This window comes from Anser cygnoides, chromosome 17, assembly GCF_040182565.1.
Source record: "Anser cygnoides isolate HZ-2024a breed goose chromosome 17, Taihu_goose_T2T_genome, whole genome shotgun sequence".
Classification (NCBI taxonomy): Eukaryota; Metazoa; Chordata; class Aves; order Anseriformes; family Anatidae; genus Anser; species Anser cygnoides.
Window position 1 is genome coordinate 11,224,886 of NC_089889.1, and position 14,246 is coordinate 11,239,131.

Here is a 14,246-nt window from a genome sequence, read left to right on the forward strand (position 1 = left end):
TACATCTTCAAACAGGGAGCTGTGACCAGACCTGCACTTGGGATGCAGATAGCAATACTGGAGTCTGGGGACTGCTCTACCAGGACTTCAAGACCTGGCTTTCTGACTAAGTTCTCTCCAAGCAGGTGGGTTATTTTATTTATTTGTTTTTAAGCACAATACCTTCCCTTCCTCACCCCTCTCCAACTTCAATTCCCTTTTCTCCGTAAGAAAATCTAATGTTTCCTCAAAAGCAATACAACTGCAGTTTGTTTTAGACAGGTTCCAAAGGATCACGTACACTTGTCCTCCCATTGCCTTTCCCCTACTTCTTCATCAATTCCAGCCTTACAGCACTTTGATTACGTTGCTTCCATCCGGAAACAAGCAATGGTATCTAATTTGCAACACACCCTCAGTGAAATGAAGGTGAGGGGTGGAGCCAACAAGCAGTCAGTTCTTTGCTATGCAATTAAACAAATCTGGGCAGGACAAGTTTGCAGCTCAAGGCTCAGAACCCCACCCTGGGCAGTGAGGCAACAGGAACAAAGCAACCAGCCCCAGAGAGGCTAGATGCCAGTAATGGGTCTAACTGGCTACTTTGTTAAACACTGTCACTTAGAAAAGGCTTTAGATTTGTCAGGTGTTGAGAACTGACAGCACACAGGTATAGTTACAAGAACTGTTTCAACTGTTTCAGTGTCTTTGCCCAAATGATAAAAGCATCACGTGCTAGTTCCACAAGACTCTCATTGAAGAGAGATGTCAGATTTTTATCACGGAAGACACAAGCGTTAATACTCCTTCCTTTTTCCTCCTCAGTGGAGCATGTGGCATCACTGCACTACCATTGCTGGAGTTCACATCAGCTGAAACAGGAATACAATTACTTCTAGAGGTATTAAGCAAGCTAATCTTTGCCAGTCACCACCACCAAAAGAAAGGAAGATTTCCTCCTCTTCTTTTAGATTAGGAATGGCTAATCTTGTCCTAAATGATTTGGTATTCTTATTACAAAGTAATGAAGCATGGTAATCAAATCTCTTGGAGGACTGCTAACAGCTATACTTAATGCGTTTCCTCTTGCAACCCAGCCACCATTTTCAGATCTGCAGAGCTCTATTCTGATTATACAGTCCCATACACTATGAGTCTTCACTTCCCATCCTTGGTAATCAAGAATAAATTAATCTGCCTTCCATAGTCATCCTCCAGGAACCCCAGGCAGCATCTGGAGCGCAGTGTTCAGCCCTGCTCTGTATGATGCTCCGTAACACAGAAAGAGTTCACAAATTGGTGCTTGATGGCTGCTTGGTTTCGCAGGTAGTAGGAAGATCAGGTCACAACAGGTAACCAGCCTGGTTTTCATCAAGATGGAGATTCAATCCATGTGGCATCTCTTTTACATCTAAATGAAAGCCAATACCCTCATGGAAGCAAAGACTTCCCTGGCAATGAAGAGCTGATCCCTTTGAGAAGGGCTCATTAATAAAATCCACCCCCCACACACTGTCAGGCTAGATCAGTTAACGCTAGACAGGCTTGAAAGAGCTGCGGTTCCAATTCTACAGGCAGAGAGGGAAGAGGACAGTCATGCAGACAGAAGACTGCAGAATAAAGCATAATCCCAGCCTGCAGCTAACCCAGAGGCTTCTCACCCAGGCCTAGCAGAATCGTGTGCACTAGCTACGTAAGAGATGTTTGCCAAGCAAGAACAGATGCTAGAAAACACAGACTAAGTACTAGACCATGCAGTATTTCAACTCTGACTATGCAAAACCACCTCCACACCACCTAGTAAAGGTGCATCTATGGCTTAGCATGATGCCCTGCATGTATTACAGATAATGAAAGGCTGCTCCCTTTCCTTCTGAAAGTGGGTGCTTTTTCAGAAGGTTGCCTAATGAAGCTTCGCAGTTGCACAGCAGTATTTACTCCTATCATAGATTGTTTTAACAAAAGGCCCACTACCCCTAAATCAGTACAACAGTGTTTGTAGGAACAGGATCAACAATAATGAGCAAATACAAGCAGAGGGGATAGCACAGAGACAATGAAACTGCCAGCCTTGCCTTTCCCCATACATTCACCTTATCAGCACATCAGCATCAGTCACAATCCTGGCTGTGCTTAGCCCCACTAACAGTTTGCACCATGGAGATGCAATGCAATCAAAGCCTTACTCTCTAGCTATCACCTTTCTCAAGCCTTACTTGTTTGACTGAGCCAAGAATGTTTGTTAATGCAAACCAAAATATCACGGGACAAGAATCCTTTCCACATAAGTGAAGCATGCTGCTAGCCCCTAGTTACCTGCAAAGTACTTGATTTCTTTCTTAAACAAGATTACGCACTGCCTCGTTGCAGATTACATCACCTTCTCGAACTCTACAGCAGCATGTGGCACTCCCTCAGCCTGTACTGTGCACAAGCAGCATTGGAAGAGACGCAAGCAGCAGCAGCCATGGCAATCTCATTCCTCTGGCTGTGGAGCAAAGCACAGGGGCACGGGGCAAAGCAGCGCATAGTGTCGCTCTGAAAGGGAGTCTGCTCGCCCCAGGACACGCAGACACTGCCTTGCAACACAGGTACCATTCCCTTGTACCTGAGAGCCTTCACCAGGGAGGCTGGTAATAAGAATCTCCTCCTCAAAGCGAGACAGGTCCCCGCTTTGAGGCCAGCTGCTTCCTGCACACAAGCACCAGACCTGACTTCACACCTCACACACGCTAACTGCTTAGGATAGCATTACAGGAGCAAAATGACAGCTTGAAGATCCACGGCTAATCCTGTGCAAAACTTACCGAAAGGGATCCTTGGGAGCGAAGTAAGCAGGGGCAGACAAGTAACTTCCCATCTTCAGTACAGGATAAACCGGCTCAGCCACAAACTTGTCCAACTGCCTGCAAACAGCTCTGTTCTGCCAACATGGCAGCAGCCAGTGCTCATTTCATCTTGCGCTGATTCAGATACCTCACCTCTCTTTCAAGCTGCCCAAGGAATGCCAGCTCTCTCGTCTGCTCATTCCTTTTCAGATTTTTCCTGGCTCCCATGGCTATGACCATCCTCTCCTGCGCTCAGCAGCAGCGGCACCCTTGGGAAGGCTAGAATAACTGCTAACCTGGCTAGTTGGACATGCTGCTGCAATAGTTCTTGCAAGCTCTGTTGCTTGCTAACTATTGTCAAGTTTTCCCTTCTCTGGTTCCACCCAAGGGTGGGAGGGGAGGAGGAGCCATTGCAGGAGGACAGCGTGTGGCTACAGAGCCTGAATAAGCTCTACTTCTTCACTAGGGGTGGAGCTTTGATCCAAAGGGGGTTTGCATTAGTAACTGCTGAAAGATAGTAGCTTTTGCCAAATGCATGAGTGTAAAACTGCTCTTTGCAGCAGTGGTACATTCTGATGGACAAATCAAGGAAGGCTGAGTCTGATGAAGACAGCTAGCCACGTCTCCAAACACTTCAAATTAACGTTTACTACATACTTTCCCAAATCCTTCACAGTGAGCTGGGGTATACTACCTTAACAGTACCTTCAATATATTTGGTCATCTTCTTGCAGGAGGTAACTTCCTAGTGTGCTCCATCCAAGGAAAAATAACTTTCTTTCCCACACTTTTAACACAGAGACCATTCAGTCATTTAACTGAATCTGTACCTCCTGAAAGGAAGCTGAGAATTGTATAAAACAGTACAGATGAGTACTCTCTCCTGCTCGCAGCACATGTAGCTGTATCACTTTGCTTGCTCTGAAGCCAAGCATGATCTCTAGTGGCCAAACCAGCTAAAACTGTTTGCAAGACACCGAGCGATGCAGCAAACATATGCTGCTGCACTGAGCCTCCCATTTTTGTACAGTCAGCAAAGCCTGGCATGCCTGAACACAGCCTGAAAATCATGCTATGTTCCAGAGGCAAGAGTACTCAAATGTGCTTTTACTGGAGAAGCTCATTCTGTTGGCATATTGTTCAAGGGATGCTTGGGGCTGAGACGAGGCAGTCTTGGCTACAGATTTGACAGCTGCTGCTTGCTATTGAAGTAAGCAGAAAACCAGGCAGCTTCTCCCTGCCCCCCCACCTTTATGAAAAAAATAATTATCATTTTCCTCCTTTTCTCCCATTCAATGCAGCTTCTAAGCCTGGCTGTAAAAGCACAGTGAAGCCTAGTGCAGCAGAGCCCAACATGATTGTCAATTCCAGCACGGGTCTAATTCCTTCTAATATTTCACACAGCTCTACTGGAAGCAGCAACACGGTGAGTCTGTGTCTAGGAATGCACTCTGGTCTCCCACATTCTCTATATGTTGCATGCTGAAAATGGGCCAATGCTCAAAATCCAGCGCTCCCTTGGTTATCAGCACCACCCCACAACACACACATACCTCTGGTGCATCGCAGAGCCTCTCCCCTGCCCAGTATCACCTACAGACAAAAGCTTTTCCCCACAGAACTGCTACCATGGGCTGAATTCCCTCCAAGGGGGATTCCACGTGACCTCATAAATCCCAACTTTTCAGACAAAACCTTTGAAGTTTTGATCCACAGATGTGATAAACAGCCAGCTAGTCTGTGAACGAAGCCAGCAGATAAAGCCCAACTTCAAAGTAATAAAAACCACCCAGACAGCCAAGCAACTGGGAAGGGATTTTGCTTGAGACTTCCTTAAAGCCAAAGGACACATAGTCCAAATGTCTATTTAAACAGGAAACATCTTATCAAAATGATTTTACTTTTGCAGCAAGCCCCAGCAGCAGGCAGTAACTTACCTTTTCCTACAGAGTTCTGGTTACTTCTTGCCTTTTTTTTTTTTTTTTGTCTATATGACCTATTTGAAAACATAATAGCCCTGATAAAAGGGCTCTAGAAAAGGTGTTAATCTATTCATTCATTCTAGACCTGAATTCCTGCCAGAATGAGTGTACTTCAGAAATGCTGATGAACAGGTGGGGGGGATGGGGGGGGCAGACCTTTTCTGTGTAATTTTACTGATAGCATCTCTGAGAGCCAAAATGCAAGGGAGCATGAGCCGAAGTCAGAGATATCCATATTTCTCTCCTGAAACTGCTGACAGCACCTCCACTACAAACACGCAGCCACCACAGGGGTTTGCTTTACTTACTATGGTTTGGAATTGCATAGTCATTTTTGCCAGAGACAAAAGCCTGAACATTTTAACTGGCAAATGAAGGGGACAAGTGAAAACTTCAACAAAGACTTAACATGAAATTTATTGCAAATTGAATTGCAAAACGTCATAGATTTTACAATTTTATCCCCACAGAAACGCATCATAGCTGTTGTGATATTCAAGTCATTATGATCTTTAGACAGTAGGGGTTAGGTTGCACATCTAGACACCCTATTTATCACGGTTTGTGCTGTCCACAGACAGATGCATTGACAGAATAGCATGGCTACAGACAGATGCATTGCTCAGCATATCTACCAGCCCTAAGATATACAAATTTATCCTGGCACAGGCAGGCACTTCAGTATGTGTGTGGGACTGGTATAAGCTGGGGAAAGGCATCTGCTTGATGCCTCAGAAGGCTGCAGCAAGTCTTTGTTTCAGCATGGGTGCAGTTTGGAGGCATTCCAAATCCTTCAATACAATCCCAACACCTCATTGTATTTCCAAGGCACTTACACCTAACATATGCTTCACTGGTGTTGAAAGACAGAGTCAAGCTCCTGACATCAGGTACTGAAACAAATACTGTTTTGGTATGCATGTACCTCTGAGTGAAAGCTCTTGCAGGCAGCTCTTGAGTAAACTAAAACGACCAGCGAAGTGAAACTCATCTTTGTTATAGCACCTTACTTCTAAACAGAGGCAGGACCGATGCCACCTTAGTATCCAACGTCACTAAGCACATTAGGATGGAGAGAGCGCTTTCATCTCCAGCATACTCATCTGCCTGCAGACCTACTGAATTCGTATAGGCTGAGAAGCAAACTAAAGTAATGCAGCCTACTGAAACTTCATTGCTTATACATATTTTTAGAAGCAGTGACTTCTGATCTGTAAACACCTCGCAGATGACTTAAGACTGGCACTTACACCACTGCACCTTCACTTGCTTTCTAACTTGCTACGTTTGACTGTGCAGTCTGCTAAACTTTTCAGGGGAAGGATCCTATCTTACTCATGTGGAAAGCCCAGCACACACTGGGCTGTGTGAGTAATTCTAATTATATTGATACAAGAATGCTCTGATAACAATGCCCTAAAGGACAAGGTGCACAAGTTAACTAAGAAATTCAGACTGGAATGCCCAGCTCCTTAAGTACAAACAGTTGTCATCTGTGTGCTGTAGCTGATAGATTGGCCTGAGGAATGTGACCATGTCCACCTGCAGAGCACTTTGCTGTTCCTGTGGATTTTTAAGTCCTGAACTTTTATGGCCATCTGTGTGCAAACAGGCACTTAGCAACTATTTCTCCCTATATCAGATAGTGAGCTGCTGAATTTCAATGCCCATGGAGACACCATCAAAGAGGCATTTCCAGGAATCTGCAGGATTAGTGGGGAAGAGCTTTCACCTCTGATGCCCAATTAGCTTTCTGTAACTGCCAGAAACTAGAGAAGACCTGGAAAAAGAAAAGATTCTTGTATTCCTGCATTTACTGTATTTCACCTACCTTGTATTACTACTCATATTTCCCCTTCTCTCAAATTCAGCTGGTGCATGTACAAACCTGCGTTCACAGCTGAAAAGTTCAAGGAAGAGTCAAAGTAGCAAATATCTCCACATTTCCGATGCATCTTAATAACACCTTTGTTTACATCTTCATCAGTCAACATTTGTAGCTTCATATCCTGACACTCTAGATCTATTTTTCCAGTTGTCTATGGAGAAAAAGCAGCTCTTGGAAAATGAAGGCCTATACCAATCTGAACCAACAGAGGTGAACCAAAGGCTAGAAAATATAGCCTACGAGGAAAACCTAGATCCAGGGCTGCTTCAGTCTAGCAGAGACTGACAGGTGACGTGATTGCTGCTTACAAATTGGCAAAGGGAAGTTGAAGTTTAGTAGATATCCTAAGAACCACAGAAAATAGATCTGCAAAATACCCCTTGGAAGTCATCTAGTTTATCCTCCAACCCTCATAAGATATTCAACTATACATAAACAATTCCTAATGCAGGTTTGCCAGGCTTGCCTTCCCGGGCATTCCCATTGTAAATTCCCATTTACATTCCCAAATGTAAAAAGAATCAAGGTGATTCACTAAGGTTTTCTGGGCAAAAAATGTTTCTATAGCACACAAAACATGCTATTCAGTATAGGAAAATCAAGTCTTTGTACGAAAATCAAATCACTAGAATTGGCAAATTAATAGTGGGTCTCTTTCTCCTCCGCAGCCGGGAGCTCAGGGCACCCCCTCAACGCACAGGACAGTGAATGCAGTTCTGTTTTCCCAGCGGACACTTGTCACGCTGCAGACCACACAATGGGCAGGCAACGAGGGATTCCGGGAAGAATCCACTTTTAACCTTGTTCCACTACTGAGAAATGGGCAGAAGGAGAACTTGTTTCAAATTCACTACACAATACCCATAGGGGACAGAGCCAGAAGTTGTTCTGCACTCTGCCAAAACCGGTCTGCTTTTTAAAGTGTTCGTTTGGAGCAAACAGACATCTGGTGGTTACAACACTGTGCATTTTAGTTTCTAGCTGCAGTAAAGGTTAACAGAAATTTAAATGGTTGGGTAACAGGTTCAAAAAAAAAAGTGCAAGCACTTGAATGCAAAACAGTCTGTCAGATGAATTGATTTAAGTAACAAGGCAACTTCTATTGTGATTTAAACAAATTTTGTTTTATTACTTCAGACTTTTTTTTAACAAGTATAAGTAGTTTCTGAAATATTTCAAGACTATATTTAATTGTAGCCAGTATGTTTTACTGGAAAGTCAACTTGCTACTTAACATTGCTTAAATACAATCTTGTAACCCCTAATCAGCATGAAAAGATTTAATGTATGCTTAGATATCAAAAGCTTACACTTTTTAATCAACTGTTTATATGATTAACTTAGCATCAACTATTTCATAATATATTTTAAAAAAAGAATTCATAAAGCCGTCAGGATTTTTCTCCAGGTCAAACTGGGTTGCATATACATAAAAATCTGGTATATTAAGCAAAAATGAAATTCTTGTCTAAACTGAATTAATAGTTTATGGTCACCATCATCTTCAGTCCCTTGATTCTTTAGACCTACTAATGAAAAAAAAAAGTATCAACACAGAATTTCCCCCTTTTTTTTTTTGTCTTCCATAAAAAGGAAGATGAACTTTTCCATTCTTCAAATTCGTGATGATTTTCTGTTTTTAATTAACTAGTTTGGGGTATAAACTAAATAGTGGATATTTAAATCTGTGACTGTAAAAACATTAGTAATCCATTACCTTCAGTAAATTTGAGTATTTTGAAGTTACACTTTGGACAGTTTTTTCTCTAATGTGGTGGGTTTGGCTTTTGTTTGAGATTCCTGCAACAAGCCTGTGTTACTTGGTTACTTGAATTAGATTTTATTTTTTTTTAATAGGCCATAGTAATATACATCCTCTGTTATTTCAGTTAGGAAGGAACTGAACCCCAGCTGTCTTCCTTCCTAAAAAGTTCTTACGAAGCTTGCTACAGCAGGGATTCCTACCGCCATTCCCAATAATTTTCTTCATCTGGATCCAAAAGCATTTTTCACCTAAATGCATTCAACAGGCTTCAATGGAATTAACAGTTTTCAAGTGATCAAAACTACACTTTTCAAAAATACTGTGTCCATAACAAAACCATGCAGCTACGCATAGGTCTTCTCATCCCATCCTACTCAGATTCAAATACACAATATTCGTATTAAAAAAAAAAAAAAGGAGGGAATTGTTTTTAATTGTTTGTCTATCTATGGGGTAAAAAACACCACCAAAACAATGTACATCAAAGGGGGTATCAATACTTTATTCAAAGGTATAATTTAAGGCAGTATCATCTACTTTGTAAGACGAAAAAAATGGACCAAAAGCAGTAAGAACAGCATGGTCTAGGTTAAAAACAAACAAACATGCACAAAAAACCACACATTCTTCTTCCAATAGTCCCCTTAGGTTAAAGTGATCCAGACCTAGGAAAAAGACAACTTTCTTTCCTTATCTAGGTGAAGAGTTTGAATTTTTGTGCAATATTTGTTCCAAATCCAGTGGAACTGTGTATCAGTGAAACAACAATGACCTTTGAAAGTGAATGCTATCTCAACAGAATTCAGAGGCAAAAAAGTACATTCAGAGTTAATTCACAACAGATATTGTGACAGAAACATCTAAAAACGTCCTCAGCCAGATCTAACCCACCAAGCCTAAGGATCAGCTAGCCAAGGAACAATTTAAAATATCCAAGCTACACGAACTGGGATTTGCTTAGACCTCCAGCCACAGCAGAGTAAACGCAGGTTTCAGAGACAAAGCTCCTGCACATGCAGTTGGAGGAAGGAGGGAAGTGACAAAAAACTTAAATCCTCAGAGACACGCATGTACGTCAGCTACTGCCAGTGCCAAGCATGATCAGCAGCCCAGCCTGACCAAGAATAAACAGAGCTAACGAGCCTGGAGCAGTGCCAATCAGCATTAGAGAAATTATGTGCCAGGCCAGAGACTCAGCTAATCCACAGGAAGACTGTAAAAAACACTCCACAAGAGCTGCCGGAACTCACAGCTACCAGCTGCCAAAGGCTCCTACCATTAGAGGCTTTTTAAAGTTTGGCTTTGGGATATGAAGCACAGGACTGCAACCCAGCATGGCTTGGGGATAACAGAAGAGAAGGGAGAACAGAGTGCAAACTGGGAATCTGTTTTCATGTACAGTCCTAGCCTGGAACAAGGAAAAAGGGAAGGGCAGCTTCCTTTAGTGCAGGTTCCAATTGTTCACTCAGCATGGCAGCTTAGCTGGGTGTTGGACGTAGCCAAAAGCACAGAGTGTAAGAAAAGTGCATCAGCAAACACAGAAGGTTACTACATAGCTCAGGAGAAAACCTGGAATCTTCACTTGTACGAAGAGAGAGGGGAAAAAAAACCTTTCATTTTACAATTCTCTGCAAGGTTCCTTAAGGGCACGATTTGCCTCCAGCTCAGCTGTTAACCCACCTCCACAACGAGAAGCACCCAGACATTCACAAATCAAGACCTACATCAGAAACAGTCAAAGAAAAAGCAAGACAGACAGACTTGCTGGCACACACAGATTTGAATTTGGCTAACTGGGAGAATTTGGGGAAGTTTAATAACAGGACACTGGCTTGTTAAGAGAGGAGAGAAAAACAGGGTTCAGGGAAGCTGACTCAACATAGCTGAACAGGAATACTCAAACCAATAGAAACCAAAGAGATGGGGATTTGCAGTGATTTAAAACAGTAACTGTGATCAACAAGTCATTCTAACTAACTGCATTTTCCAAGTCAGAGCTAGTACTGCTTTGGCAGCCAAATATGCCTTTTTTTTTTCTTTTAAATGCACCAATAACCACGATACTTCATCAGTCTTTTTAAAATTAAACAACAAACCACCAACAACAACCAAAACCGACAAGAAACCACAAAAGGACAGTAAATGCTTGTGCTGGCACAGCAAACATTCCTCCAAAGCCACGCTTTGACAGGGTCCAAAACATCAGCCTCTCCAGATTCAAGCCACAGGTACCCCTACACAGAAGCCAGGAGAAGCTGCAGGTACCCCACCCCTCTCCAGAATATAAACCCTTTCAGAAATGGGATTCTGGAGCACAAAAACTCGACAGAGTATTTATGAAACACCCACAGGGAGGCATTACTCCTGCTGCCATGATGCAGAGCATGTCAGAGAGCCTTTTTTGTCCTTGCTGACAAAGGTGTCCAACATTATCGAAAACATTTCTGGCAAGTTTGCATGGCTTAGCAGTCAGACAAGGAGACGAAGCAGAAGGCAAGAGCTCCCTTCCCCAGATCAGCAGCTTTTTTCCCCAGCACCCTGCTATCGCCCTTGCACCTACCACATGTGGAAGCAGCGGCAGGCCATCCAGATTGCCCAGGCACTACTCCGGAATGCAGCTGAAGACAAATGCGCAACCCATGGCTTCTGCTACCGCCAGGAAATCAGAGCTTTCATTTGTACTTTATCTGTGTTCCCGTACGTGTTTACGTCAGCGTGGCAATACTTTGCCAGCAGCAGCCGACTGTTAGAACTGAAGGTCAGTTCCAAAGGGCTGCTGCAGACACTGAAGCATGGCTGCGACCTGCAGCGTGCGTTTTCTGCAGGAGGCTCCAGAACAGGTCAGACACAGAGGTGATAGCAAGACACTGCCTCTAAACTAACCTCCTGTTAACGTTTTGAGCCAGCTCAACAATCCCAGGAGAGTTTAAAAAGGCTAAAATTTTACCTACCGGAAACAGGAGATATGCCAAGCTTCATTAACAGTCCTGTAGAGGCGCTGACCAGCAGCAATGCTGTCCCCGCATCCTAGGCATCTCCAGACTTCTTCACCTGTGTGCAGAAATAAGGTGACATGTAGCAACCATTTCACATCAAGGAAAACTCAAGGATTGCTGCATCCCCGATAAATAACAACCTGAAATTACATAGCTTGACCTTAAAGGCTTCACACACACACAGCGATAAGCCAATACCAGGCATTTTTCAGCCCCAGAGAGTAGAGTTCCCAAACTGAACCCTAACATCTATATGGTCTTTTTTTTTTTTTTCCTCAGACCTGACATCACCACGTGCTCCTTCATATTCTGCAGAGGAAAGCAATATTACTTTTCACAGAAAACAGCTCGGTTACAGCTCTGCTGCTCTTTAGAACAGAGATTTCAGGAAGAAATTGGCCCGGTGTGACAGTTCCTACAGAGAACCATGCTACGCCAGAAAGCCACGTTACCATTTCCCCTCTGCCACTGACTCAGCACCTAACATTTGCACTCACTTGTATAATTAATTGGATTTCCCAGAACAGAAAGAAAGGAAAGACAAACTTTACTCGTCAGAGAACAACTTCCAGGAAGGAATTACACACTTGAATGGATATTCCTGTAGAGGCTGTACAAGCAATGCCACACTAGAGCCAGACTTGGGAAGAGGGGTAGATACTACCGGCCTATTGTCCCTTCCGAAAGTGTTGTGAATAGTCAGAAAGTTAAAATATCTTCTGAGAGAACTGCCATAAAGCCCCAGAGACATCTAGGATACATACAAGCTAGGAAAAAACAGCATGAAAACCCTTGCACAAAGCGCATTTGGCACACAGATAAATGCTATCCAAAGTAAGAGTCAAGGATCTGGGTGGGCACAGGATGGCGCAAAGAACCCATCATGGATCCGGGCACGTCTCAGATCTGTTTCTTCATGCTACCAAAAGCTTACTTGCAGTTAAGTTGCATAAGGAAAGCGTGCTTAGAGAAGGAAAACCACTAACCACTGACTTCCAGTTTCTAAAGAACGTTAAAACTCAGCAGTTGCTCAGGCGATCGCCCCTTCCTTCACTGAAGGGGACACGTTTTTCTCTGAGGTCAATGGCAATTACCAAAAACTCGCGTCAGGGTGAAGCTCTACGCCTGCTAACAGCATGCGGTCAGATGCAGCCTGCTTCCTTCTGCAACTTCACCCCGAAACATATGACAGCTCTTCTCCTACCACATCAAATCGCTACTCCAGTCAAGCCAGCTAACTCTCACTCTCCAGAAATCACTCTGCTGCAGCAGTCAGTTGTGTGACGCTGGACAAGGAAGATGCAGAAGATTAATAGTTCAGCACTTAGGAAGCGTGCCTCTCGCTCATGGGGAGGATGATTTCTTTAGCCCATAGTCGCTCTTCAGCTTCATGGTTTAGATGTAGAGAATGTTATTGGTAGATATGATTCAAAGAAACAACCACGAGGTTACACGTTCAGCAGGGTAACAGTAAGAGGCGAGAAGACAACAGGGAGTGACTCTGTGACCAGTTAATGAAAGCCTCTGTGCCAGCAAGCAAAACCTGCCCATCAATGCATACCACGACACAACACTACGGTTACCACAGCCTGAAGGAGCAGAGCATCGTGTTGGTGGGTGACAGCACCCGGGAGAACGCAGAACAGAGCAGAGAGCCAAGACCCAAGCCAAAGGAAGGGGTGAGAGAAGCTGAGTTTAGCGATTAGGCACACAGCATGGATCTGTACAAGTGCCCAGGGAGAACCAAATCCTGCTTGCTCACCGGTAACTTTCTAAAAATTGTCACCAAGGCCAAGCTCCCTGAGTTACCCAAACCTAACCTGGTAACGCCAGCAAGTTGATGCCCAGTTTTAAAAGCCCCAGCACCCAAAACCACCCAGACCTCCGGGCGCTCTCACAGCGAACCGTTCCAGACCAAACGCCTCGCGGCCCGACCGCAACCGAGCGCCCCGTCCCCGGCCGGCAGCACCCCGCAGGTCAGGGCGCAGCCCCGCGCCGCACGGGTCCCTGCGGGGCGGCAGCGCCGGGCTGACCCAGCGGCTCCACACCCGCGGGGCAAAGCGGCCCCGAGGCCGTCCCGGCGCACGGCGCTCCTCGGGGCGGGCCGCGCCGCCCTGCCGCTGCCCTGCCCCTGCCGCCGGGAGCCGCTGCCCGCAGCCGGGCCCCTCCGGCGGGACGCGGGGCAGGACGGCGGCCTGCGGCGAGCCGCGGGCGGCGGAGCCCGGAGCAGCCCCGGGCCGAGCCTCCCCGGAGCGGCCCCGCCCGCCCGCCCGCCGCCCCCCGAGCCCCGCGGCGCCCCCGGCCCCGCCGAGCGGCGGCCCCGCGCCCCCGGGCCGGGCCTCACCTGGCGGCGCCTCCATCACCGCCCGGCGGCCTCGCGGGGCGGGGCGGGCGGGGCGGGGCCGCCGCGGGACTCGCCCCGATCGAAGCCCCGCCCCCTTCACCGCCGCAAGCCAATAGGCGCTCCGCCCACCTCACGGCTACAAGCCAATCCGCCGCGCTGCAGCGTGGCGCTGACCGCGGCGGGGACCAATCGCAGCGCGGCCACGCTGTAAGGCCCGCCCCCCGTGCGGGCCCTCAGGCGCAGAGCGGGCCCCGGGCGCGAAGGAAGGGCGGCGGGGGCTGGCGGTGTGAAAGGGCTGGCGGCTGTTGTCCCTGTAAGTCACCGTCACCGCGGTGAAAGGCAGCGGACAGGGAGGGGAACGGCTCCAGCCACGTCCCGGCAGCCACCCCCGGCACGCTTCAATAACCCAGCCGTTCACACGCTGCAGTTTAGATCAGAAACGGTTCGGCCCCTCCGACCCCGTTACA

At 46.0% G+C, this 14,246-nt stretch overlaps 1 protein-coding gene across 4 annotated transcripts in view; it reads right to left on the reverse strand.

Moving 5' to 3' along the window:
* Positions 1–13,879, reverse strand: part of LIMK2 (LIM domain kinase 2) — a 30,417-nt gene extending 16,538 nt beyond the window's left edge. Inside the window, exons 1-2 of one of the 4 annotated variants that reach the window (XM_066979107.1) lie at positions 13,780–13,879; positions 11,391–11,490 (exon numbers count right to left, since the gene is read on the reverse strand). In XM_066979107.1, the coding sequence (XP_066835208.1) occupies positions 11,391–11,490; positions 13,780–13,795 (116 nt within the window). In that variant the 5' untranslated portion in view covers positions 13,796–13,879. Of the gene's footprint in view, positions 1–2,783; positions 3,184–10,999; positions 11,041–11,390; positions 11,491–13,779 lie in introns of those variants that run through there. The other 3 variants (XM_048063673.2, XM_066979108.1, XM_013173697.3) reach the window with 3 other exon arrangements.
* Between the last annotated feature and the right edge of the window lie 367 nt (positions 13,880–14,246).